At 43.8% G+C, this 25,140-nt stretch overlaps 2 protein-coding genes across 4 annotated transcripts in view; both read right to left on the minus strand.

Moving 5' to 3' along the window:
• Positions 1-585: 585 nt before the first annotated feature.
• Positions 586-8,670, minus strand: VAMP3 (vesicle associated membrane protein 3). The gene is made up of 5 exons (XM_048518497.1): positions 8,526-8,670; positions 5,074-5,155; positions 3,887-4,045; positions 3,122-3,173; positions 586-2,172 (listed from the first exon to the last, which is right to left on the minus strand). Coding segments are annotated over exons 1-5 (315 nt in total). The 5' UTR covers positions 8,528-8,670; the 3' UTR covers positions 586-2,152.
• A 3,169-nt stretch (positions 8,671-11,839) lies between these two features.
• Positions 11,840-25,140, minus strand: part of CAMTA1 (calmodulin binding transcription activator 1) — a 58,199-nt gene continuing 44,898 nt past the window's right edge. The window contains exons 16-18 of one of the 3 annotated variants that reach the window (XM_048518482.1): positions 24,167-24,197; positions 19,220-19,288; positions 11,840-15,480 (exon numbers count right to left, since the gene is read on the minus strand). In XM_048518482.1, coding sequence (XP_048374439.1) covers positions 19,256-19,288; positions 24,167-24,197 — 64 coding nt within the window. In that variant the 3' untranslated portion in view covers positions 11,840-15,480; positions 19,220-19,255. The remainder of the gene's footprint in view (positions 15,481-19,219; positions 19,289-24,166; positions 24,198-25,140) is intronic. The other 2 variants (XM_048518481.1, XM_048518483.1) reach the window with 2 other exon arrangements.

Genomic DNA, 25,140 nt, shown 5'->3' on the forward strand with positions numbered 1-25,140 from the left:
TACATAAACATACATCAAACATATACATATAGGGAGGTTTTGGCTCGCCTCGAACGCTGAGGTCAGCGTCCGTCTGTCAAAATGAAGCCAACCGCCGCCTCGCCCCCCTCAGATAGTTCTCAATCCCCCTCAGCAGCCGCTCCCTCCACAAGGATCGGTCTTGGAGTGAATTCTGTCCGTCCTCCCAGTTGCTTGTATCAGTTGACTGTAATTTTACTGGCTCCCAGTACTTAAAAAATGGACTGATAACCCCACCCGCAATACAATGCACTCAACCACACCTTTGCATAGCAAGTTCCACCCAAACACTTAATGATTGGTTCCCCACCCTGGGACACGGACAATATACCACACTAAACTTTCCCTTCTCACTTAGACACAGTGAGAAACAGACTTTTCTCTGTGATACACCTCTGAAGATGCCAGCCACAGATGCAGGCGAAACGTTAGGAACAAAATCCACCAGACCACGGCCACACAGCCCGGAAAACCCACCACAACCAGTGTAATTTTACCCTTTACGATATAAAGGATGTGTTTCTTTCACATCAACAACCCCCGTAAAAAGAGGACCACACACCAGACTGGTATAATGCACTTTTATTAAACAATTACAGCCCTTCAGGGACGTTTTGTAGAACAGCCACACTTAAGAAGCCAGGCTTTAAAGCTGAGGAGTGCTTTGAATCCCGTGACAATTCCTTTCTGTTTCAGAGTCTGGAGAAGATCTTTAGCCGTAAGGCAATTATTTAGTAAACAGTGCTTTCGTACAGTCAAAAACTTGGGAACAATCATTTATTATTACAGGACAGCATTTTAAAGTTACACAATATATAGACTGTGCTTTAAGGAAACAGTACAAAGCAGCTGATGGTACAAATATGAAGCGTAAATCCAATACAACTTGAAAGGTGGCACTTGTACATTCACAAAACTGTCCTGGAGTGCGTGAAGTGTTTTAAGCCATCTGCAGCTCCCTTCCCGTCACTATCTTTAAGAAGCCAAAAATGCTCGAGTGCTTTTCATGGCAAAGATGGAAAATAAGGCAAAAGTTGTACTATACAAGTTTGGCCATGTTAGTAGGGTAGATTTGTCAGCCCTGCAGGAGAGCCATCCTTGCCTGTAGTTTGGACCAGGGAGTCAGAATAAAAAACAACAACCCTGAAACAGGAGTACAAAAGGGGGAAAAAACACTACCCACTCGACACTGCTGTGAAAGTGAGGTAATAGAAAGGCACACGATCTTAGTTCATACAGAAGACTGATACACCTACTGTGTATCACTAGTGTTTCATCACCAACCTGTCCTAAATACCTCACCCTACATTATCTGAAAAAGGTTGAACGTGTATATTTGCCTGGGCAATCCAAACAGGAAAGATGCAAAGCAAGTCCAAATGCATTTGAAATTATTTTTAACAACGCTTCTCCTTGGTAATACTTCCTTGTAGCTTTAGATTTTTTTAGCCAGAATAAAGTTGGACATTCAGAATTTTTTTAAAAAGCTAAAAACACTTTATGGGGCTTCTTCAAGGGCTAAGCATAAAGGCACCAAGAAATGATGATTGAAAGCAAGGCAGATGATACTTTTGTTCCAAATACTTTCCATACACTACTGTGATTAACTGCTCAGTGTCTCAGACTTAGCATCTTCATTTCAAAAGCATAGTGCCTGTACAGTAGTTCATATTCCCTCCCAAACTAGGTGAGAAGGGATTAAGGCAAAAGTTGTTCAAATATGGCACCAGTGTGGGCAAGAGAAACCTCTTCCCAGGAAGGCACAAATAAGAGCTGGTTCTCAGTCTATTAATATATCATGTAGGAGGCGAGGTAGTGACAATGTTTTAAAATACATTCCAGAAGTAGTAATTTTTGTCAGAATAGTCTGAATCATAAAATTCTGAAATTTTAAACTTCGCCCTCCTGGGTTTACACACATCTTAACTCAGCCAGTTTTAACAGCATTTACAAATTAGAGTGTTTCATTTATACAAAGGCACATAAATCTACATAAAAGTTAATACTTCCACTATCAAAAAAGTGTTTGATTTGTGCAACCACATGAAGCTTGGCGATACAGCAAGTCTGACGTAAGAGACTGGAGTTTCCTTGCTGAAACAGCTTTGTCAAATTCAGGGTTTCCTTCAGAAGCTCATGAAGATACACTCCAAACTACAATTTAAAAAGCAGAGGTTTTGAGGATATTAATTTTGTTGCCTTTTAGGGGAATAATATAGCAGAACAGCCTTAAATAACCAAGTGTGTTTTGCAGAGTAAGAATATAAGCAGGGGCTCATTCCGCACATGCAGAATAATGCACTTTCAAACTGCTTTCAGTGCTCTTTGAAGCTGTGCGGAATGGCAAAATCCACTTGCAAACAGTTGTGAAAGTGGTTTGAAAACGCATTATTTTGCGTGTGCGGAAGGGGCCAGAGACTGCTGGATCAGAAGAGTCATTCACCTAGGCCCCTTCCGCACATACAGAATAATGCACATTCAATCCACCTTCACAATTGTTAATTGTTTGTGAAAGTGGATTTTGCTATTCCGCACAGTAAAATCCAGCTTCAAAGTGCATTGAAAGTGGATTGAAAGTGCATTATTCTGAATATTGAGAAGGGGGCCTTAGTGTAGCATCCTGCTTCACACAGGCCAACCAATTACTCCAGGGCATAGAGGCCCAAACCGAGCATGGAGGCCCAGCCCTTCCCATGATGTATTTCCTTTTGTCTGAAGCTATTTTCCAACAACTTCACAGGGTGCCCTTCAACCTCCAGTATTATGGGACAGAAAAAAAGCTCTATTCATTTACTTTACCCATGCGTCATTTTATAAACCTCTACTATAACTCTTCTGAATATGTAGGAGGTCTATGCAGAAACCTATTCGTTTACAGTATTCAACCATAAGAGACCCACCAGCAGGCATATAGCCTCCAAATGGAGCATCTGATGCCTTCCTACTATGACAAATGGTGGATTAGATTGTAGACAAAAGTCAAGGGCTACAAAATTGGGCCACATAGCCTTGGATCCCAAGTAATGAATGTGCAATGAACACGGAAGAGAGGCTCCAAATTTGGAACTTTTATTTGGTTTACTGTCCACACCTGCATACTTACCGATGATGATGATGATGATAACAACAACAACTGTTATCAATATGGCCCACATCTGGTAAGAAAAAAAATATTTTTAATTCTTTTAGAACTTGCAAATTTAACCTAATACTCTAATTTTATCTTTTACAGTACTGTGAACTTTTAAAAGCCCTGAATCCAAAGGTCATTTTCTGCTGATAGAAAACACTTCAACCAGTAGAAAACTTTCCTGAGTTGCCTGCAACCCCCATCCCACCAAATGCCTCTCATAAGGGACGGGGACACTCGGGAGCACCAAAGGGCAATAAATAAATAATTAAATAAAAATCACTCTCAATATTCCCACTAGCTGAAAGTCATTTTGGAATCCACCAATATTTCACTAGATGACAACATTATCAGTTTCTAGTGAGAAACATTGTGATTTCCAAATCCCAGAGCAAAGCAGCATTTTGAGATTTGGCGCTTCCTTTAAGAAAATGAACAATGCACCCACTGAAGGTCATTTCATGCCACAAAACAATAAAGGAAATGAAAGTAATTTCTACGGATGCAACCTTGAAGTCCTCACAATCAGTTGACCAAGTTATTTCAAATCTAGAAAATGTAAGCATTAGTTGATATTAAGTGAAACCAGTTGGTCTCCCCTTTCGTTGGTCTCCCCACCCACAGGTCTTCATGATAAAACAGAAACCCACTGCTTATATCATTCCCAGGTGTTGGAGGGGATCCATCAACTAGTTTTGACATATTTGACAGTTCAAGTACACACATCGATGGCATTACCTTGCAGTTCTTCCACCAGTATTTTCTTTTCAGTTTGGCAGCATTTGTTTCAAATTGGGCTGCTCCGGCTTGCAAGGCATCAGCACGGTCATCCAGCTCAGACAGCTTCTGATCTCTTTCCAAAACCTTGTCCACATTCACTCTCATTATGTCCACCACCTAAAACCAGACAGCCCTCAGTAAGGGTTTGGTCACACCTCTGGATAGAAAACAGTTGCATTTGCAGTGCCGCAAAGGCAGCACATAAGTGTTAATATGATACCTGGATAGGTGAAGGATGGTTTGGAGTTGGACATTTCTCCCCAGGATTATGAAACCCTGCCTGTCTCTCCAACCTATCCCAAATGGCTTACTCAGGATATAATTCTAAAACCTGTGTTGATCCAGACTGTTTCCAAGTCAGTAAAACAACAGCATGCAGTGAGATTTAAACATTTGGGACTGTGATCTAGAGAACTGGGTTTGTTTCCCCGCTCCTACACATGAAGCCTGCTAGGTGACCTTGGGCTAGTCACAGTTCTTTGGAACTCTCTCAACTCCATCTACTCCACAAGGTGTCTGTTGTGGGAGAGGAAGGGAAAGGAGTTTGTAAGCCACCTTGAGTTTCCTTACAGAGGAGAACGGTGGGGGATACATCCAAACTCTTATTTTTCTTTTTTCCGTAGCTTAGATGGTCAATCATCTCAAACAGTGTAGAAATTTGACCTCCCTATAATATTACAAGCTTGCATGTAAAAATCCTATCCTGTGTTTGAAAACAAAACAAAATGTTTGCACAAACTTGTTAAGTGGAATAATATACAATCTTAATTCTGAAGTCAGGATGGGGGGACAGTGAGAAGTACCAATGTTTTTCTATCCAACCAGCATTTATCTTCTGAAGCCAGGACAGACAAAACACAGCAGAAGATGCAATTTGATTGACACCTAAACAGACACCACAGCATCACAGGTACAATGATTACATCATGTCTGAAGTTGCTCTTCTTGTGCCACAATACACAGCTCTCCCAGTCAAACCACAATACATTCAATACAGCAAAAAATCATGTTACAGCTTGGTATCATAAAGAAATGAGGGAGAAAAAAATACTGAGGACTGCACCAACTATTCATCACAGGAGAAGACAAATAGTTCCAATGTTATTATCCCTGTACACTCAAAGTAAAATGAGAGACAAGCTCACCTCATTGACTTGGTTTTGAGCCTGCTGAAGGTGACGGTTGTTCCCAGAAGCAGGGCCGGACCTGGTGGGGCCACTGGTAGACCTGCGGTACAGAAGCCAACTCCTTTTAATCAGGACTGTACAGGCTCAAGGCAACAGCAAGACACTAGGAGCAGCAGTGGCGTAGGAGGTTAAGAGCTCATGTATCTAATCTAGAGGAACAGGGTTTGATTCCCAGCTCTGCCGCCTGAGCTGTGGAGGCTTATCTGGGGAATTCAGATTAGCCTGTACACTCCCACACATGCCAGCTGGGTGACCTTGGGCTAGTCACAGCTTCTCGGAGCTCTCTCAGCCCCACCTACCTCACAGGGTGCTTGTCGTGAGGGGGGAAGGGCAAGGAGAATGTAAGCCCCTTTGAGTCTCCTGCAGGAGAGAAAGGGGGGATATAAGTCCAAACTCTTCTTCTTCTAGTCTGGTTCCAAAAGAACTCATTATTTTCGTTGCCAGTTGACCTTTCTCACTGGGACTCAGCAGATGATGTATAATTAAAAAACTTTTAGTCAGTCTATAAGTAGATTTTAAAACATTATCGTGTTTGAATCTAATGGCAAAGATGTCCAGAAAGACAAAACATGCAGAGGGATTGAGATTGTAGAAGGGGGGGACGATGACCAAAACAATGCATGCAAAGGTATCTGTTTATAGCAACAAGACAATCAGTGTAGGAAGGCATTTATCCCTAATAAAAGTCACCTCCTGAATGGAACCATTTCTGCACAGCTTCTTGTGTTAAAAGAAAGCTCTCCTGAGTTTTGTTTGAACATTTTGTGAAATGACAGAGGAACGGGGGCCTTCCTGATAACTTTAGGCAGATCACTGCACCAATATAGGAGCCACCACAGAGGATGCGTGCGAATGCGCAGTTGCCAATTTGTCTGTTTCGAGGGCAGGCTTACAGCCAGAGATTTAGATCAACACAGAGACACTTACTCTCCCCATCCCAGCAAGATAACATTGCGGTATATTCATCACACAGCTGCTGGTTTACTTCCATCTGTCATAACTTTGGCTCCACGAAAGGAACCAGCTGTTAGAGACAGCTGGATGAAGAATCAGAAGCACCTGTATTCCAGAAAGCAGCCTCACCTGTGCCTAAATGCGCAATACACTGCCTGACATTTGTTGCACGTCACTTTCAGTACAGAGCTACAGTTTCCCAAAGGGATCATGCATATGTTTCTTCAAGGTTCTGTCTTTTGGTATCTGATGAATTATACCCAGCCTATGTCTAGCTGACAAAAAAAAATCAATTGTAAATGCGCAATACACTGCCTGACATTTTTTTTGCAGTCAAGTCACATATCATTTATGGTGACCCCTGCTGGAGGTTTCAAGGCAAGAGACTTCAGAAGTGGTTCGTCATTGCCTGTCTTCAGGTCATGATCCTGGTATACCTTTGAGGTTTCTCAACCAAGTGCTTGCCAGGGCAAACCCTGCTTAGCTTCTGAGAACCAACGAGATCAGACTAGTCTGGGTTATCCAGCTTCCTATTAGAAGATACGACACAAATCAGTGACAATCTGGTGCTCCTAAAAGGGGTGAACCACTCCAAGAAGAGTCAAGCCACAGCAATTGTATTCAAAACCGAAAGTGAGACTGCCATTTCCATCCTGTTATGGCCGGGCCTTATTTATTTATTGATTCCATCACAGGCCCTGCCTACTTCCTCCCTCCTTTTCCTTTGGCCTTCGATTGGGCGCCTGTTTAAACAACTTTGCCCCATAAGTCGGGCTGTTTAATTTATAGCTTTTATTGTTGTAAACTGCTGCTTCGGTTTTAATGATTTTAGTGTTTATGTGTCGATTTGCTGTTTGATTTAACAGCCATGTTGTGAGCCGCCTTGAGCCCTTCGGGGATAAGGCGGCCTATAAGTTTAATAAAATAAATAAATAAATAAAAGAAGTTGCCAAGCGACCAGTGATTTAGCAGCAATTTGTAATTGCTCCCCCTGGAATTCCATTCCAAACCCCTCTTGCTTCTGGGAATTCAAGCCTACTTAAATACCACAGCCTGGTTTACAAATGATTTCTTTTTCTTTTCTTTTCTTTTTTTTGCCAGCTAGACATAGGCTGGGTATAATTCATCAGATACCAAAAGACAGAACCTTGAAGAAACATATGCACGATCCCTTTGGGAAACTGTAGCTCTGTACTGAAAGTGAAAGTGACGTGCAACAAATATAATTTCAGGGCTGCTAGTTGCAGGATTCTTTAGTTGCTCATAGATTCCTCATTCATGTAACACCTTCCCAAGAATGTATATCATTTGGTGTGGAGATAATACTAGGGTCTGTTTGCTGCCAACTGCCTGCTTATGTTAATTCCTAAGCCCTGGCCTGTCAGTTCAGAGATACTGAAGCGGGCCCAAAATCCAGGGTTCCAGCTTGCTGATCTGGAAGCCTTCAACCCTTTTAATTTATACAGAATAAGATTTCAGGAAACAGTACTTGCCCCTTTTCACACAGCCAATTTTCAAAGAAGGATGCAAGCCGCAAGGCCGTCGGAAGTGGTGCACAACTAATTTGAATAGTCTTCATTTGCACCAACTTTTAATGCAAGTCGTCGCCCCCTCCCAAACTTTCCTATCAGCAGGGAAATTCAGAGCCTGGAGGTGAACTAAGTGTAACAGCGGTCACTGGGAGATCTGAATCGATAAACCACAGCTTGCAACCACACAAGGAGCCAAAATGCAACAGCCAACTGTGGCTTGGCATGGCCTTTGCTCTGCCTCCACAGGCCAGGGCAGCTAGTAAAGATGGAAAGAGAAAGCAGGTCCCAGGCCAGGTTGGCCTACTGGCTACAACTGGAAACTCACACCAGGGGTTAAAACTCAAAAGAACCAAGGCATGGGCAGAATGCAATGTGATGATGCCTGAACTGGCCAAGTATTTCAACAGTGGCACCAAAGGCTCTCGCCCTCAGCTCTCGCCTCTCGCCCGGTCACATTGCCAGCCTGACGGGCTCACGCCAAAGCCCACGTAGTACGTTTTAGACCCCCCCTTGCGCAAACTTGAGAGTTCTGCAGAAGTCTTCCGGCTTGGAGTACAGAGGAAGGGGGACTTTCAAGGCCACGCCCCGAAGGAAACCTGGCAAAAATGGACTGTTTTGGCTTGCAGCAGCCAACTTGGGCTGGGCTGTTTTCAAGCCACCCGGAGCCTTCCTTCCTGGCGGGCGCTGCTCATGCTGCGCTCGGAGGAGCCATACAAGGAGCCCTCGAACCAGCCCGTGCCCAGGAGGCACCAAGCCCCGCCGCCGAGCAGGGGCGCTGCCCGACGGCCCGGGCTCCTCACAGGGACGACGCTGCGAAGAAGGCGGCCGCCCAGGACTCCGGCGGGGCTGCGCGCAAAGGCAAGCGCGCCCCACCGGTCCTGCCTGGGCCTTGCCCCGAAAATCCCCCCTCCCGGCCGGACTCACATGTTGCTGGCGGCGGCTGTGCTCCGGCTCTCTTGCAAACAGGCGGCAACGACTTCCTGCACAGCCCGGGCCCTTTTGCACTGGCCGGAGGGCTGCCGGGGCGGGGTTCCGGGCAGGAAACTTTGCGCCGCCAGGCTGCAGTAACCCTTTGCATGCTTAGCGGCGCGTTCGAGTCCGCACTCAGCAGTATTTACTTCCGAGGAGGAGGAAACGCCGTCGCCTGCAGCCCTGCGCTGTATTGCTTACTGCTGGAATGCTCGATAGGTGATGGTGGTGGTGGGGAGTTCCTTGTCCGTAGAAAGTTAGAAATCGAGGGGAAGGGATCGAGGCCGGCTTCCCCGGCCAATTTGCTGTCATTGTTGGGACATTTACCGTTAGGGTATATGCACTGCGATGTCTCTTCCCTAGCCTGAAAGTTCACGAAAGAGGCTTACAAAAATAGTGTTAAAATAACAGTAAAATTAAAAAAAAAGTAGTGACTGCCGTAAGACAAAGGCAGGAGTTTGTGGGACGGAGCAGAAGGCAGTCTTGGTGAGTTGCAGACCTGAACATAATTCAGGTAACCAATAATTACCAAGAGCTACTTTTCTATGACCTGGAGGAATCTATGTGATGTAGCTGCCCGAGTGCTGAACTTGGACTGGGGAGACCTTGGTTCAAATCTCTGCTATGAATTGTAGTAGGCAAACTTAGGCCCTTCATTCTCTCAGCCTACTATACCTTGTAAGGTCGTTGAGAAGATAACATGGAAAAGGGAGATCGAGGTATGCCGCCTTGGATGAACACAGCGGGATAAAAATGCACCACATAAAGGACTGGGCAGGCATGGGAATGTGAAGCATTCAAAAGTGTTGCATTGTATTGTTATTCCATCTCTCCCTGGCAAAAGTTGGTGTGAGGACACTCCAATTGTTTGTATAAACCATCTTTCACGTGACCTGATTCCTGGCCTGGATAGTCCAAACTAGCCTGATCTTGTCAGATTTCAGAAGGCAAGCAGGGTGGGTCCTTGTTAGTGCATGAATGGGAGGCTACCAAGGAAGTCCAGGAATGCCATGTTGAGGCAGACATTGCCAAACCACCTCTGTTTGTCTTTTGCCTTGTCATACATCGGCTGTGACTTGATGGCACCTGACAAACAACATGGGATCATCTTTGCAGCTGAAATCAGTGGCATTATTTCAAATGTGGTTTGAGTATTCAGTGGTCTTTCAGGTTTATACGTTAACCTAACACTGTGATCTGTGCTTCTGGTAAGGTTATGTTTTAGGACCTGCTAGCTGATGTGACTTGCATCTAGATTTTGAACAGATTATCTAATGCTGGGATAGTTGCCATTGCAATCCTAAACTCTTTAAATCTTTTGGTTGATCTATATAATTCTGATCCAACAGGTCATCTGGCAAGGACTTGGAATACTCCTCTTGATCTAGGGTTGTGTTTTTTAAGGCAAAGTTCTTGATCTGTTGGTGTTTTAAAGTTTGTTGTTTTACTGTGCAGATGAATTACTCTGTACACTTTAAGCTTTGCTGAAGGATGTACATTTTTCAGTGCATAATTTAAACATGAATTACACTGCTGTGCACAGGCCCTTTTGTGCCAATGCAACTAGCTTTGTAGTAAATCCACGCAAGGTGGTGTTTAGGGCAGAAATGGTAGACTGTGGCACAGCTTTCAGCAGTGGTGAGTTGGAAGATGTGCAGGGAGAACTTTCAGCTACAAGACCATGAACCAGAAAGAGTGGCAGCAGGGTGTGGTGGACTTGCGTGGATGTAGAATTAAGTACCAGTATAGCCTCCCAGTGACATATTTCGGTGGTGAGCTCAGGCCACTATATTTGATGCTCTTGGTCCTTGGCCATTTTGGAGCTGCTCTTATTGTGGGATATAAACACTGACTAGATCTTCCACTCTGCTACGTGAGGATGTAAAACACTATAGACCTCACACAGATAAGGGAGGGGGATCGCCAGCTTCAAGCATAGCCTGCTGCGCATATCCATTAGCAGCGACATGGATCTTCCATGCATTGGTGTTAGAAAAGCCTCTCACACAGACAGCTGGGGATAACACATAGTGTCCCGTCCCCCCAATTCTTTTACTTCAGTTTGAAGTTGTGCCTGGGTTAGTTTGTGGCTATTGCCTGCATATGAGCTGGTTCTCCAAACTGGTACTCACTAGAGTAATGCCACAGACCACAGCGTTGGCCCTTATGTCTTGGTACTTTCACCATACCCAAGCGGTCTTAAAAGTTTAGTTAGTTCCAGATCTTTATTCCTGGGGTGAGTAGCTCACAGGATTTGAAATCTACATCTACCGAGCTGATTATAGGAATGTTTGGAAGTAGGTCTTGAAACTTGGGGCAGTTTCACACACCTGCAGCAATGGTAGCAATCGTGAAGAAAGAACTACCTAAAGAGGACAGGAATCTGGGGGTGGGTCCAGTAAGGATTACTCTTGCAGGTTTAGGGGAAACAGCAACTGTCTGGCAGAAATGATATGGGGCTCGTGGGTGCATAGCTCGTTAGTATGGCTGCAAAAGTATTATGGGCATTTTCATCCACAAGGCTTAAAAGGGGCTCCTGCCTCAATCACTGTGCAATGCAAACATAAAGGCCCCTTCCGCACACGCAAAATAATGCGTTTTCAAACCACTTTCACAACTGTTTGCAAGTGGATTTTGCCATTCCGCACAGCTTCAAAGAGCACTAAAAGCAGTTTGAAAGTGCATTATTCTGCATGTGCGGAATGAGCCAAAACCAGCATTGGCCAGAATACTGACTTGTATTACAAATGTCTGTCATGCTCCTCCACACAGACAGCAAGCAGATTACCACAATCAGAAGACAATGGGATTCAAAGGGGGTTATGACCTCATGTGTGGAAGCACTCCTGATATTTCGTGAGAAAATCCTCTGGATCATAGAGAGGAATTTAGAATGGCTGTGGATTTTTGAAAGAGACTTGAGAAATTCCAAGTTCTTACTGAGCAAAGACTGCTGCTGCAAAGCTGTTGTGCCCCCACCCCTGTCTTCTCTTGCGTCAGTTCTTTTAATGTTCCCCCACCAGCCATATTAGATGACTGAATGGGATGAACAGTGTTTGTCTGCAGACACAGGGCCAATGAGATAGGATGCCACTGTGCCTAGCTTACTGCCCTCATTAAGTATTGGTAATTATTACTGCCATCCATGTTGTACTGCTGACAAGATATACCAAAGCCCAATGCTGGTTCCCTCCCACTCCCTAGTTTCGTGGCTGCCTTGCAGATAAAAATAGGAACGACACTATTTTTAAAAAAGCACTTCAAATGGGGAAATTTTCTTCATTTTTAATTTACAGCAGAAAGAATATAAAGCATTCAGAAAACATTTTCCATATTTTAAGGGCAATTCAAAACATTTTGCATGGTTCCAGCAGCTGAGTTCTTCAACAGATCCATTGATTCAGTGATGCTTTTACATGCAGTTACAAAAATAAAACTTACAAAAGAGACATCTATACTAGTTTGACATGCAAGTCTTGGGGGACCCCCCCTCCCCTCTGTTTGGGCGCCGACTACTCTGTGGAACTGCCATGAAGCGTGCAACCATGGAGGGGGTTCATGTTATATTCTTTATTTCGTTCACACAGTATGGTTTGTTTCTCACAGGTGATGTCACACAAAGGAGCAATTCCAGTTTTTTGGGAGACACAAAAGGAGGCTGGGCCCTGCTGCTTGGGAAGCCCTGTTATCCCGGATGACCAACTGGGGTTTTTTTGCTGTAGCTAACCAAGTCCCACAACCAAGGTAAGGGCAGGCTGAAATACTTGATACTAATTTGGGGAGTGATTTTAAGAGGAATGTGCCAGAGGTCACTGATGTGGCAAAAGGTCACAGCCCCAATTCAGCAAGGCATTTTGGCACATGTCAAGCTTTAAGCACACAGGTGGCCGGACCCCTGAGCTCTCCGTGAAACCGGGGGAGGGACTATGGCTGCGATCCTCAAGCTGCCTTGCTGGGACAAGCTGCATCCTCTGCTACAGGATTTGCTCCGGCACAGCACGTTGAGGGCCGATGCACCACCAAACCTGTGGATCTGGAAGGGTCAATGGTGAAAACACTTCAGTATCGCACTAAATCTGAAACCCCTCGGGAGAAACGGAAACGGGACCAAAATTTTCCACTGGGGTCATTACTCTTGTTAGGTTAAAAAAAAAAAAAGCAATGATCTCTGCTCATAGCGACTACAAAAGAAGACGGAGAGCGTACCATTGTCAAACGTCAGTTCTGTCAGAGTATTCCAAAGGACTTCCTCGCAGATTCTCATTCCCACTAGTGGAATACTTCTTGTGCAAGGGCCTTGTTCAATAAAATCCTTGTGTGGTTCGAGGCTGCCTCTGCCCACAGCATGGGAGCCAAATCCCTTTGGCATCTTTCTTTTTATTGAATCAGGCCAGACAGCAGCAATTAACACATATACAGAGTTCTGAGAACAAGCTTCAGCACACATAACGGTTATTTTTTTTCCCTCAATCCTGGCAGTGAAAGGAAGGTAATTAAAAGAGATACAATTATGATAGAAAAGGCACCAAGAGCACTGACCCCAGGTTGGGTTTTTTGCCACTATCTTTGTGTTTTAATTATTATTATTTTTTAAAAAGACACCAGTTTAAAAGCTTCGCAGAATTGTGAGTATTTTTAGGCTTCACAACAAGCCTTTTGAGCAAGACTAAACATTTCACCTGATGGCTGGGGTCAAGCAAGAGTGAGTGTTTGTACAGTAAGCATCTAAAAAGGTAAGATCTATCAACCCACTTGGAACATTAGCAAGAAACACATGTGGGGGGGGGGGGGAGGCAGTGTCCACCTCTGACCTCAGCTACATCAAGTCAAAAGCCAAAGTACTTCAGGCAAAGCAGAGTATGGTTTAAAAATCAGGCTCTGCCCCCTCCCCGTGGTCTACATTTCACATTAGCTTCAATATTGAAACGGCTAATTTTAAACGGATTTCTTTGGCTCCTCTCTATGTGGAAATAGCAATATACCATGACACCCCTACAAACCTATTTGCATCTTTTAATTTTTAATTTTTTTAAAATTTTTGTGCAATTTTTTAGTACATTGTCTGACTTCCAGTAGGAAATATGGACATGTGAAACATTTTTTTTCTACTTTAATACTATTTTCTTTTTATTTTCTTTTTTTTTAAGTTTATGTTCATTCTAAGTGTTCTTTATTGGAGTGTGTGTATGGTGTTAAGCTAGATACAGTTTTGTATTCTTATGATTATCTGCTTTGCAAAATAACTTAATTTTTTTTCTTAAGCAATATTAGCATTCACTTTACTTGGCACCATTGGCAAAAAAGGAGAAATTAAAAAGAAAAGAAAAATAACCCAGAAGGTTAAAATAAAATTTAAATAAACTCCTGGTAGCCAAAATCAAATGTAAACATATCCTTTGAAAAAGTAATGTTACTTTGCCTTTTTCCTAAGTCTAAATACATTAGCTCTTTTGTTTTTGCAGTTTTAGTCATGCTTTAGCAAAATGTTCTTCTAAAGAACATTTAAAATAAAGTTTCTTATAGTGAAATAAAGTTTTTGTTTCATTTTACAGACCATAGCCACTAATGCTTTGCTTTTTCATTTCTTTTTTCCTTGAATTCATGCACATCTGTTTTAGTATATACAATATGTACAAACAATACATCCACACTCTGCTGTTTCATTCAGACAAAACTATACAAATAATCAAATTTCTCTCACCAAGTTATTGACCCTTTTGTGAATAAAATATTTAGCAATTAATCAATATATTCCCTTTCAAATATTTCTCATTTCCATTTTTTTACCTTCTCTCTATATACAGAAACTGCCTAAATTTTCTTTTCTTTTCTTTTTTTGATGAAATAGCCAAAACAAGAAATTTACTGGCCGGAATGCAGCACCACACTGCCCCCCTTAGGTGGTATAAATGTCCAGTCAGCTTATTTGCACATGACTTTTCGGTCACACAAGAGGTCTGCAGGTTACTAAAATGCTTTACAAATTATTGTAAGGAAATAAGTAAAAATCTTGCGTGAAGTAAGGCCAGAAAATAAAGTGCCTAATATGAGAAGTGCATGGCAGTTGATATTCTTGAAGGCCCTAGAGAGGGGAAAAAAAGACACCAAGAAAAGGAACTTTTTGCTTGAGCTGCTCACCCATTCTCTCCCCACCCCCACCCCCCTGCAAATACCCGTTTGCCTTAAAAACACTTGACGGCTTTCAGGAAAAACCCCCACGGGATGTATTTAAAACCAGCAGATCTAAAAAGTTGCATTAGAGTGAGTTGTAAAGAGAGATTCAGATGAAGAACAGAAAGACAGATGTGCAAGGAAATGGAGGAGGGGATGGACGCAAGCAAGACGGAAGGTGATCAAAGCCTCTCCACGGAGAATCCCAACGGTTCTGGATCTTGGAGGTAAGCGGCAGGAGCAGGAATAGCATTCTTGGGTTGTGGGTTTTTGCTTTTTTTGGTATACTATTTGTACAGTTCCACATGGTTTTTGTTTTGTTTTAGTACAGCCCTATATGAAAAGGATAATTAATTGCTTCTTTTTTTTCCTTTTCTTTTTTTTTTTTTGAGCGGTGCGAAGCAACTCATGAAAACTCCTTCCGGTGTCACCTTTCTCCCCCACCCCCCATGATCCAACCAAAGATTTGAGTTCCAAGATGTCTTGCTGAACAAATTAAAAGTTGTCCATGAAAGTGCAAATGTAATGACTAAACATTACTATTAAAATCCTGCAGCCGATAACCTCGGCCCTGCAGTCAGTTTCTTTTTTTTTTTAATAATTAAATCATTCTGTAATTGTTGTTGCATGTTTCTGCTAAAAACAGAAAATGAAAACAGTCTGAAAAGCAATGTCACATTGCTACGGGATGCTGCCGTCTCTCTCTTCAGGTTCCTTGGCCCTTCTCAATTCTTTCACTCTGAAAAAACAAAGCAGGGGTGTGTGAGGTTTCTGTTTCAGAGTTCTTTGGCCAAGAAAGACATTCTTCATTTGCGTATCATTTGATTTTGCAAAATGTATCACTCTTGCCAAAACATTCGTTCTATACAGAAGTTAAAGCAGAACTGCATGGTTCAGACAAGACTTGCACAACTTGTGAGCCATTCTGCGGTACCTGCCACCGTTGGATGCCCATCTGAGGCTTGAGAAATCACATAGTTTAATTTGCCATCTGGGGGAGGGGGGATGGGGACACATGTATGTATTTGAAGGACATAATGGGCAAGCCCTCAGAAGGTATTTGTTCGACTTGGTAGGCAGATCCACTTCATTACTATCTCTTCTGGTGGTCAAGTTAACACTTGAGAAAAAAATTAAAAAACCCCAGCAGGTCCTCTATGAAAGATGCAAAAAACAACAACCAAAAGACTCTAAACCAATACTGTGAATAACAAATATGTACTGAAAAACCCCTATCATTATACAAAAGTGTCCCACACCTAACAAAGACTCACATATGCACCCTCAAAAACTTGGGGAACTCATAATGTACTTTGTTATTGACTGTTCTTTTGCATATATGGATCTATGTTACATATTGAACATGTTGTAGATTTTCTAGGATGCATATTTGTTAATGTATTGAGCAAGGGTCCTTTTTGTTGCTGGTTTTGTTATACAATTAACACTCAGGCTTTCAAGTCAAATGGATATCACCTGGAAGGAACTACTCAGAATTACCACCAGTAGAACACTGCTGTGATGGCTGTTAGGGAACTGGACTTATGGAAGAAAAACAGGCAGGTGTGCACAGCGTTGATTCATTTCTGATGTACCACCTGACATCTTCCCATCAAGAACAGATTCTTTGCTGCCTTGCATCTTATCCAAGAAGATTCCATATGTTATCACAGCAGCACAGAAGTTGCTTCCCTACTTCTGATGCTTCCTTCGTACTCCTGGAAAGCCTGGAAGCAGGTAGATAAGGCCTGCTGTTTGCCCAGCCAATGCAGGCCTTTGTATTTATATCACTTTTCCCACAAGATAAGCGTAGCAGCTTTTTGTGAGACAGTATAGACAGGAGGCTTCTGAATACAGGAAATAAAACTTATTTCTGGGTGTATTCAGACAGCCTGCTTAAAAAATAAGACATTGCAGCCCCAAAGCAACCATAAACAAAGTCACATGCTTTAAAATCCATTGAACCAATGGGTTTAGACCGCTTGTGTCGTTTAGGACTGCACTATAAAAAACGATCCTGCAGTAAGTCTTCATCTCAGGAACAAACTTCAGGTGACTAAGCATGTTACATGTCAGATAACATAATCATACCAATAACAAAGTGCTTCATTACAATCCTAAGGAGCGTTATGGCCTTCTACTGAATTCAGTGGATTTAGAACAGTGTAACTCTAATTAGGATTGCACTGCCAGTGCCTTAACTCCCACCTTTTCGGACTTCATAGGCATTGATTCAAAAAAAGGCATACAGATCAATTGACCAATGCATAAACTAGTAATTACCTTTCCTGTCTGCTGGATGAAGACATGTATAACTAAAAAGGTCTGTCTTTTATGCTAACAAAATACTCATGAGAAAGACACTCTCCACACAGCTTCATTGTTAAGATCCACTCCCACCCCAGCTATGACCCTGGAAACAGTACCTAACACACAGGCAATACAGATGTTAAGTAAAAGGAGTAGCAACGCATGTGAGGCATGCGCTTCCATGCAATGCTCACATTTCCCTTTGGGCATCCATTCACTGCATAGAAAATCACCTGTCATGGATCTCTCACTGAGAACATGCATGATCTGTTAAAGCTGGCGGTCCCTTTGCTGGCACATGCCAAATCATGCAAGGTCCATGATATCAGAACACTATTGCTGGGGGCAAAATGCAAGTCATGCTTGGCTAGTGCCACCTGTCACCAGCATGCAAGGTCTGTACTGGTGCAGACTGGTTGCTCTCATCTGGGAAAACGCATGCCAATTCCTGCAACATTCCACATTTGCATGAGTACAGATGGTTGTCTGCAGACTTATTCAACGCCTTTCTCAGGCCCTAATCTTTTGCTCCCCACCCCCCTCGAGTTATTTTGTTGATTTGCTGACATACCAAAGCTCAAACACTCAGCTAGCCTGATTTTTAAGGAAGATGTTGCAGAGTTTGGCATATTGGTAAGCCTTATAGCAGTTCTTGGATGAAAAACCGTTAAGATTTCAGAGTCGGTGCAATTTCTGGGGCCGCCTGCACAAATTTCATGGGTGTGCAGAGATGGACTTTCAGATGAGTCCAGCTTCTCGGCCTTAGGATCCAGCAGTGGAGAGTTACAAAGGCAGCTGATGCAAGTCATAGTGCTCACTGACCAAATTTAACAGCCACATTTGATATGCATGGGATCCATATCCCCAAAGACACACACACACACAATGTTGCTAGAGCTGCATCAGGCCTTTGAGTTGGACGGACAATTCCAATCTCATTATTTTGAGTGCCTGTTTCAAACACTGGTTTGTTAGAAACAACGTTGGGTGTGTAAAACTAGCTGTCAAGTCACAGCCAGCTTGTGGGAACCCCAGCGAGGCGAGTGAGAAGCAGAAGTAGTTAGCCCCTGCTTTCCTCCAGAGCCTTCCTTGGTGGTCTCCCATTCAAGTACTGGCCCTGCTTAGCTTCTGAGCTCTGATGAGATCAGGCTATAGCATGCCACCTTAAAATACTGTCCTTTCTATGGCTATGAATTAGTAAAACTACAGCTACAGTGAGAAGATTGAGAACACATCCGTCACCTCTTGTTTGTCTTAAAAGGATAATGCAGAGGTTTGTCCCTTGCATTTCACAAAAGACTTTTGTAATGACTGCCAGTTAGAACATGTCTCCCAGTCAGCACACTCAAAAGCGTGAGGAGTGTTCCCTGTCAGCAGGAAGTAAGCTGTTTGAATCTATGGCTCTTTGTAGCTGAAAGGCTGTGTGTGATCAGAATGGGAGGAAACACTTCAAAGTTGTCAGAATCGTTACAAGAATCTGAGATTCTGGAACGCATCCATTTGTGTTTCTTGATTTCAAGCCACTATAAATATCTCGGTAGGACAATTAACTCCCCCCCCCCTTCTTTCAGGTCCATCTGCTCTCAATGTTCTATGCTCCTGGAGGGTAATGAGCATGCTCAGTCTTCGTGAGGGTGTTTTGGTTTGCTCCCCCCTCCACTATAGAGCATTCCCCCTCCAGCATACAGAAATTCATTACCTTGTCTGAGGCTGGCCTTGTTTCACTGATGTACTTGCTAGCTTTTGGACCACTTAGTTCGCTATTAGTTTTAATAAAATAAAGAATGATGAATGCCATCTCATCCTGTAAGGGTTCCACCCCACCACAACAAGCATGGGACTCTCTTTGCCAGTTCAAAACATTGCAAAGTGGCCTTACACGTCAAAGCAATGGAATAAGCAAAAGCCCTGAAAAGCCAGCGGCAGCCTCTCCCGTTATCCCCCCCCCCCAAACTTCAGCTGAGAATTTAGTGAGCAAATGAGTTTGGTCTAGCTAGAGAAAAAGATTTTAAAGGGAGGGCAATGGCTTGTGAGTAAAAGCACGCTGCAAAGCTGTCTTGTTCAAAATGCCCAGCCAAGAAATGCTGGATGAAACTGACAGCAGAATCGGTGGGTCAAAAAAAGAGGGTGAAGGTCAAGGCCCAGGACAGAGCTTCATAAGCAGTTACCTGTTGCTCTTAGAGCAGAAATGGTTCGTGAGTAATTTAGGAAATGGGGGCTCTTTCCTCTTTCCAGATCTCTCATTTGGGTTGCAAAACAAAAAGAGAAAGAGGCCCAATAAGAGAGAGACCTCAGAGCATGCGGCCTGCAACTTAACATACAGATTTGTGCTTCGAAAGCATTCAGCTCCTGAAAGAGGCAAACGGAACAACATTACTTTGGCAACTTGTGGCAGCCCCCTTGGCACACGCTACACCATCGTGTGTTCTTTTTTTTTCTTTCCAGGCCAGGTTTCATCATAACTGACAGCTGCAGGGTTGCGGAGTCATCTTGAGTCCTGAACCGTCTGGGAGCTGATCTGCAGCCCCGTTCTCAGAGCAACAATTTCTTTCTTTACAAAACAGAGGCCTCTGAGGCCCCCATGTGGCTACCCCAGGCCCCTTCCATCCTCCCCAAGCATTGTGTTGCCCTGGCAATGAACCATTTGCTTAACTCATTGCTTTCCTGACTCAATGGCCTTTTCAGGCCTCCTCCCTTATTCCTCAGCCTCCCCACCAGTTAGCCCAATCACCTACTCCTCACTCTCCTGCTTAGGTAGCACTCACAGAATGAGCCTGCATGTGTCTTCCTGGCTATGAATACATCTCGCTGGGAGGCTCTTCCCAGATCTGATTCCCACTCATCACAAGCCCTGATCCTCACAGACCCTCTAAAGCCTGACAAACAAGGATCAGCCGGACAGCCCTCCTGTCCATGGAAGAGGTACAGCAGTTGGCCCTCTGATGAGCCTTCAGTTTTCAGAAGAAAACAAAAATTCTGCCAGGTCAGACAGTGTGACAGCCATACTTACCACAATGTGTAGTGCCTGACCATACCTCAAATTATTCTATACTACTTCTAACAATGAGGCTAGGATTGGGGTGGTTTCAGGGTGCAGGACATTTTCCCATTCATACTAAAAAGCCACAGAGAACCTCTGTGGGAAGTTCAGCTCCCAAAGGACAACATTTCATATGCATATGGAAAGTCAAAAATGCAGGTACAGCAAAACCCATTAAATTCAATCCACCTGGCTTGGAAATTGTCAAACTTTTCTGCAAGGAGCTAGAAATCAGCCATCCCCTCTGATGTAGAAGGGACATCTTGCTACACAGCTACACAACTGAAACAGATCTTTTCTCAGACAAGCAAGGCCAAAAATCTGTACTCCTTCCCACACTGCTAAAAATGCTTAGCGCAATTATGGGTTTGCTAGGGATGAGCAACCTTTCCAAATTTTGGGTTAGTATTTGAATTATTAGATAAGTTTCCAGTTTCTATCAGCTTCTGTGAGAAACCCTGTCCTTGAGATAAATGGTCAGGGAACATACCCCTTACCCAAAGGATCCTCCCTGCCAAATTTCAGAGTGACTGGAGACTGGGTTGCAATTTTACATGCAATTAAAATTCTCACTTGCAGAGCAGGCACAAAGAGAGGCATTTGGCAACCCAAGACAACATGTTGCATGGCAGAGTGGGACAAATCATATAGAATGACCATGGCTGTCCTGCCACATAAGTTCACAGTTTGTGCCTAATTTAAAAAACAAACAAACAATGGAACATGCACGCAAGGAACAGCGGTGACACCAAGCCCCTCCTGCCATTTCTCTAAACACAGAGTAATTTGGAGTAATTCCTCCAAACCCGTCTGTGATCCTGGAAGTACAGTGGGCTGGGAGCAAAATGCTGAAAGAAAGAATGAGGCAAGCAACGGCTCCCCTGGTCTGTGCATCTCGCTGATGTTTAAAATTCCCCATAAACATATCACTGATTTGTGACACATCATTTAAAAGGCCTGGGCAGATACAGTTGTGCACAGCTTACTAGGAGGCTTCGGGGATCCTGTTGCATTCCCCACACTTTCCATTTGTTTCCACAGGGCATGCTTTGCAAATCATGGCCCAGGGTTACATACAGCTGCGTTTGCCCTCTCCTGAAGCTGACAAGCCAATGAAAAACTCCACCCCTACCTAAGGCTCTCAAAAAGGAGTAGCAGTGGCGTAGGAGGTTAAGAGCTCGTGTATCTAATCGGGAGGAACCGGGTTTGATTCCCAGCTCTACCACCTGAGCTGTGAAGGCTTATCTGGGGAATTCAGATTAGCCTGTACACTCCCACACATGCCAGCTGGGTGACCTTGGGCTAGTCACAGCTTTTCGGAGCTCTCTCAGCCCCACCTCCCTCACAGGGTGTTTGTTGTGAGGGGGGAAGGGCAAGGAGATTGTAAGCCCCTTTGAGTCTCCTGCAGGAGAGAAAGGGGGATATAAATCCAAACTCTTCTTCTTCTTCCTATTAGTGGGCTCCAAGTTTACTGATGAGCACACAAAGGTGACCTCAATGGGGCAAATAGTGTCCCAGAGCCATTTCAGGTCTGGAAAACAGGACGAGGGTAGACATCAAGCAAAACATAAAACAAACAAACTGAAGATTCAGAACAGGCAGTAAATGGCAAAAAAAATGGTTTCTTAATATAACTTCATAAAAGTATTAGAATCTTATCTGTCTGTCTGACTATCGCTCAGCACAGAGAGTTACTGTAGTTGGTTCTCTGCGGTCAGTGGTGTAGGAAAAAATAACGGGTATGGCCTATGTTAGTCATCACTACCAAGATCTATACAGTTGCCAGCCAGATCTGCATCCAAGATCTGGTCAAACCTCCCCCACCCCCATCCCCCACACCCACGCATCAGTTTGCAGGCATACCAGGAATATCCCCCTCCCCATCATATCAGCATCCTTGGCCAATCCAAACAGCCTCATCAGGGAAACATCAACAATGGCCTGGAATGGATGCAAAAAATTCCTACTGCACAGGATGCTGCTCTTAATGTGACCTCTGCAATGGTTTGGATTTAATAAAGGCATTTCCACACTACAAACCTTATTGCTTACCCCAAGGAACCCTAGGTGTTGCAACATATGGTCCCAGATGCATTCAAGCCACATGGGCTTGCAAATTCCTCACTGGGAACTAAATTCACAGGCACACAGAGCCTGATCTGGATTGGAACTATGGCACGCAAAGGCTTCAGCCCCCTCTGCACAATTTTCTCAATTTCAAATGGCCCTGGGTGATGGTATTTGCCCCACTGCGGGTTCCATATTTACTGATGGGATTCCTGAAAGTTTAACCAACAGGACTCTTTAGGATGGTTGAGAGTCAGAAAAATGGTGCAGGGGAAGATATGAGATCTTCCTGCCTTGCTTACCTGGGAACTGAGTTCCTGGTGGGCAACCTGAAAGCACTGACCTGACTAAAAGTTTGTGTAGCTGGAGACAGAGCTGAGAAAATCTTCAATCCCTAATCTCCAACCCCCGAACTCCAACTTTCGGGTTCTCTGGGTAGACAGAAAAGCTTTAAGTCTGCAGTACAGACAAGCTCTAAAAATGGTCAAATATACAAACTTGCTTCTTCTAACACAACTAGAAGACTTCTTCCAGGAAGACATAGTCTCAGGTATCTCTGTAGTATTTTCACAACTTGCCAAAGGTTTTCTTTGCTATTATGCCCACGGTGGTAGTGATGGTGTGGGTGAACTGGGACACATACAGAGCTCAATGGGAAGCAACTTTATTCAGTAATCTTCACGCTGTGTATTTGGCTAGGAAGATTATGAGTGCCTCTTGAGGACAGTACAAGAAGGCATACATTTTAACATAAATCTCTCCAACCATTTGTTCCTTGAGACACTACCAGGGATTGAACCTGGGATGGTCTGCATGTTAGGCAGGTGCTGTACCAGTGAACTATGGCTCCATCCTTGTTTCATAAGCAAGTTATGAAACCCCCATCCAGATAGCTCTCGGTATCTGCCAGTTAGAAAGAACGGAACTGGGTGACAGCTCCATAAAGGCAATAGAGAGGTAATAGGCATACACAATTTGTGTGCGTGTGTATTTATTATCAGAAGCAAGAAGTAGACAGACCTTGCTTGGCAAACTCCCGAGGCTTCCTGCAGCCTGCTGATCACAGGGGCTGATACTGTTCCCTCTACCCCATTCTGGAGAGGAGACTGGAACATCAGCATGGACAGTCCCCAGTTATTATCTGGGGCCCAACAACATGCTATGTTTGTTAACATATCTGGGGAACCTGCCCAGACTCACTTTCTCTGAAGCCACACAGCAGCTGCAGGGGACTGCTTTGTAAAGCACAGCGGAAGCCTGATTTGGCCATAACCACAATGTATATGTTTGAGGGATGGGTGGGTGGGAGAAGCTTCTTCCTCCCCCTGCACTGTTTTTCCAAGCCAAAATGGCCCTAAGTGATGTTATTTGCCCCATTTTGGAGCTGCATGTTTAGTTCTGGTTTATACCCTGGAATCCCCATCAGTGAGTGCCCCCTAGGTCAATAATAGGGAAACACTCATTTCAACAGCCCAGCAGTGGAAGTGAAAACCCATTTCAATATACCGAAACAAATACTTAGGAGCGTGCCAAGACTTTGTTGCTAGATACTTTCTTTTGCTTAGGGGAGAAAAGCAGATGTTCTCCTTGTATCACGGTGCTAGGCAGAGATTCAAGAAAGCTCTGAAGCAACTGGGGTGGGGGAGAACAGTCAACAATTTCTGGCCCCCACATATGTCAGCATGCTCCATGATGAATGGATAGAACTGCCCCATCGTCTTACCCCCTCCCGTCCAATTCATGCACCTGTAACAGCTACTGTAGACTGTACAACGCGGCAGTGTTAGTAACCGCAACAGAGTTAGTTTGCACTATCATTTGTCTCAGAGAGAATTCAATGGACATGAAACTTAGTGGCATTCTCTCAGCTGCAGCCCCATGCAAGCAAGCAGAAAGCAAAAAATTAGATATATACATCTATATATAGAGAGGGAGAGCTAATATAGGTATATATATATAGATATATTTCAAATGGAAGAGAAATGGGCCAGCAGGCAGCTAAACTCACCCTTTTGTACCGCCTATGGTCCACCAGAGGGCTTCAGATGAGCAAAACAATAGCAAAGAGCTATTAGCACACAGACCGTTAACAGAGATCGTATTCAATAGCTTCAGATCAACAGAGGACTTGTCTGGCTGGGAGAAGGGTAGGCAGGTAAGGTGGGGAGAGAAGGAATTGAGCTTCATCACCTTTCTTTTGCAGGTACCAAGGTGTGCACTGGCATTGTCACACAGCAATATAAGGCCATGAGCAAAAATTAAGACAAAAATACTGGGCTGGGGGAAAAGAAATCATTTTGAGGTGACTCCTAAGACGAAAGCAGGGTTTGCTAGCTACAGAGAGGAGTTATGTGAACATTACAGATGACCATCCCTGTATAAAAAACGTGGTCCTTTATCTATGCCCCCAGGGTTACACAGGGTTAGAAATTGAGTAAAGTAACAACCAACAGTGATCAAAATCTGAGATCTTTGTTACTGTGCTTCAACAAATCTGCGACCTTCACAAGGGACCTCCAAGTTCCAATTAATTCATGTATATATTTTTTATCTCACCCTGCCTCCGAGGAGCTCATGATGGCATATGTGCTTCTCTCCATACACAATTTGTCTTTACAGCATTGTGGGACAAGCCAGGCTAAGAGAGAATAACTGGACCAAGACCAATTGATGTGCATCATGGCTGAGTGGGAATTTTAATCCCTATTTCCCATAATCACTACTATGCCACTTATTCCCAGAGAGAGCCCCAAATGACCGTGTTTCGCTTTTCCAAAGGATGCCCTTCCACTCGCTTCTCTTTCCCAACATGCCCAAATGGACTCCCAGATCTTTTGTGCAAAGATACAGTAATACTTTACATGTTGGGGGCTGCAGAGAACTGTGGAGATGATAAGGAATTGGAATCCCCCCCCCCCATTTCCTGTTGTATGATAGTGTGTGCTCATATGAGTTGCAGAAAAAACATTTTCCTTTCTCCCT

The sequence above is a fragment of the Sphaerodactylus townsendi genome, linkage group LG16 (genome assembly GCF_021028975.2).
Source record: "Sphaerodactylus townsendi isolate TG3544 linkage group LG16, MPM_Stown_v2.3, whole genome shotgun sequence".
NCBI classification, from domain to species: Eukaryota; Metazoa; Chordata; class Lepidosauria; order Squamata; family Sphaerodactylidae; genus Sphaerodactylus; species Sphaerodactylus townsendi.

Excerpts from the sequence above, each read along its gene's own strand:
- VAMP3 (XM_048518497.1), bottom strand. Across the intron at positions 4,046-5,073 it reads CTCAAAACCAAGTCAATGAG|GTGGTGGACATAATGAGAGT; the intron begins GTGAGCTTGTCT and ends GTCTGGTTTTAG. Across the intron at positions 3,174-3,886 it reads ACTGGTGGAAGAACTGCAAG|ATGTGGGCCATATTGATAAC; the intron begins GTAATGCCATCG and ends TTTTCTTACCAG.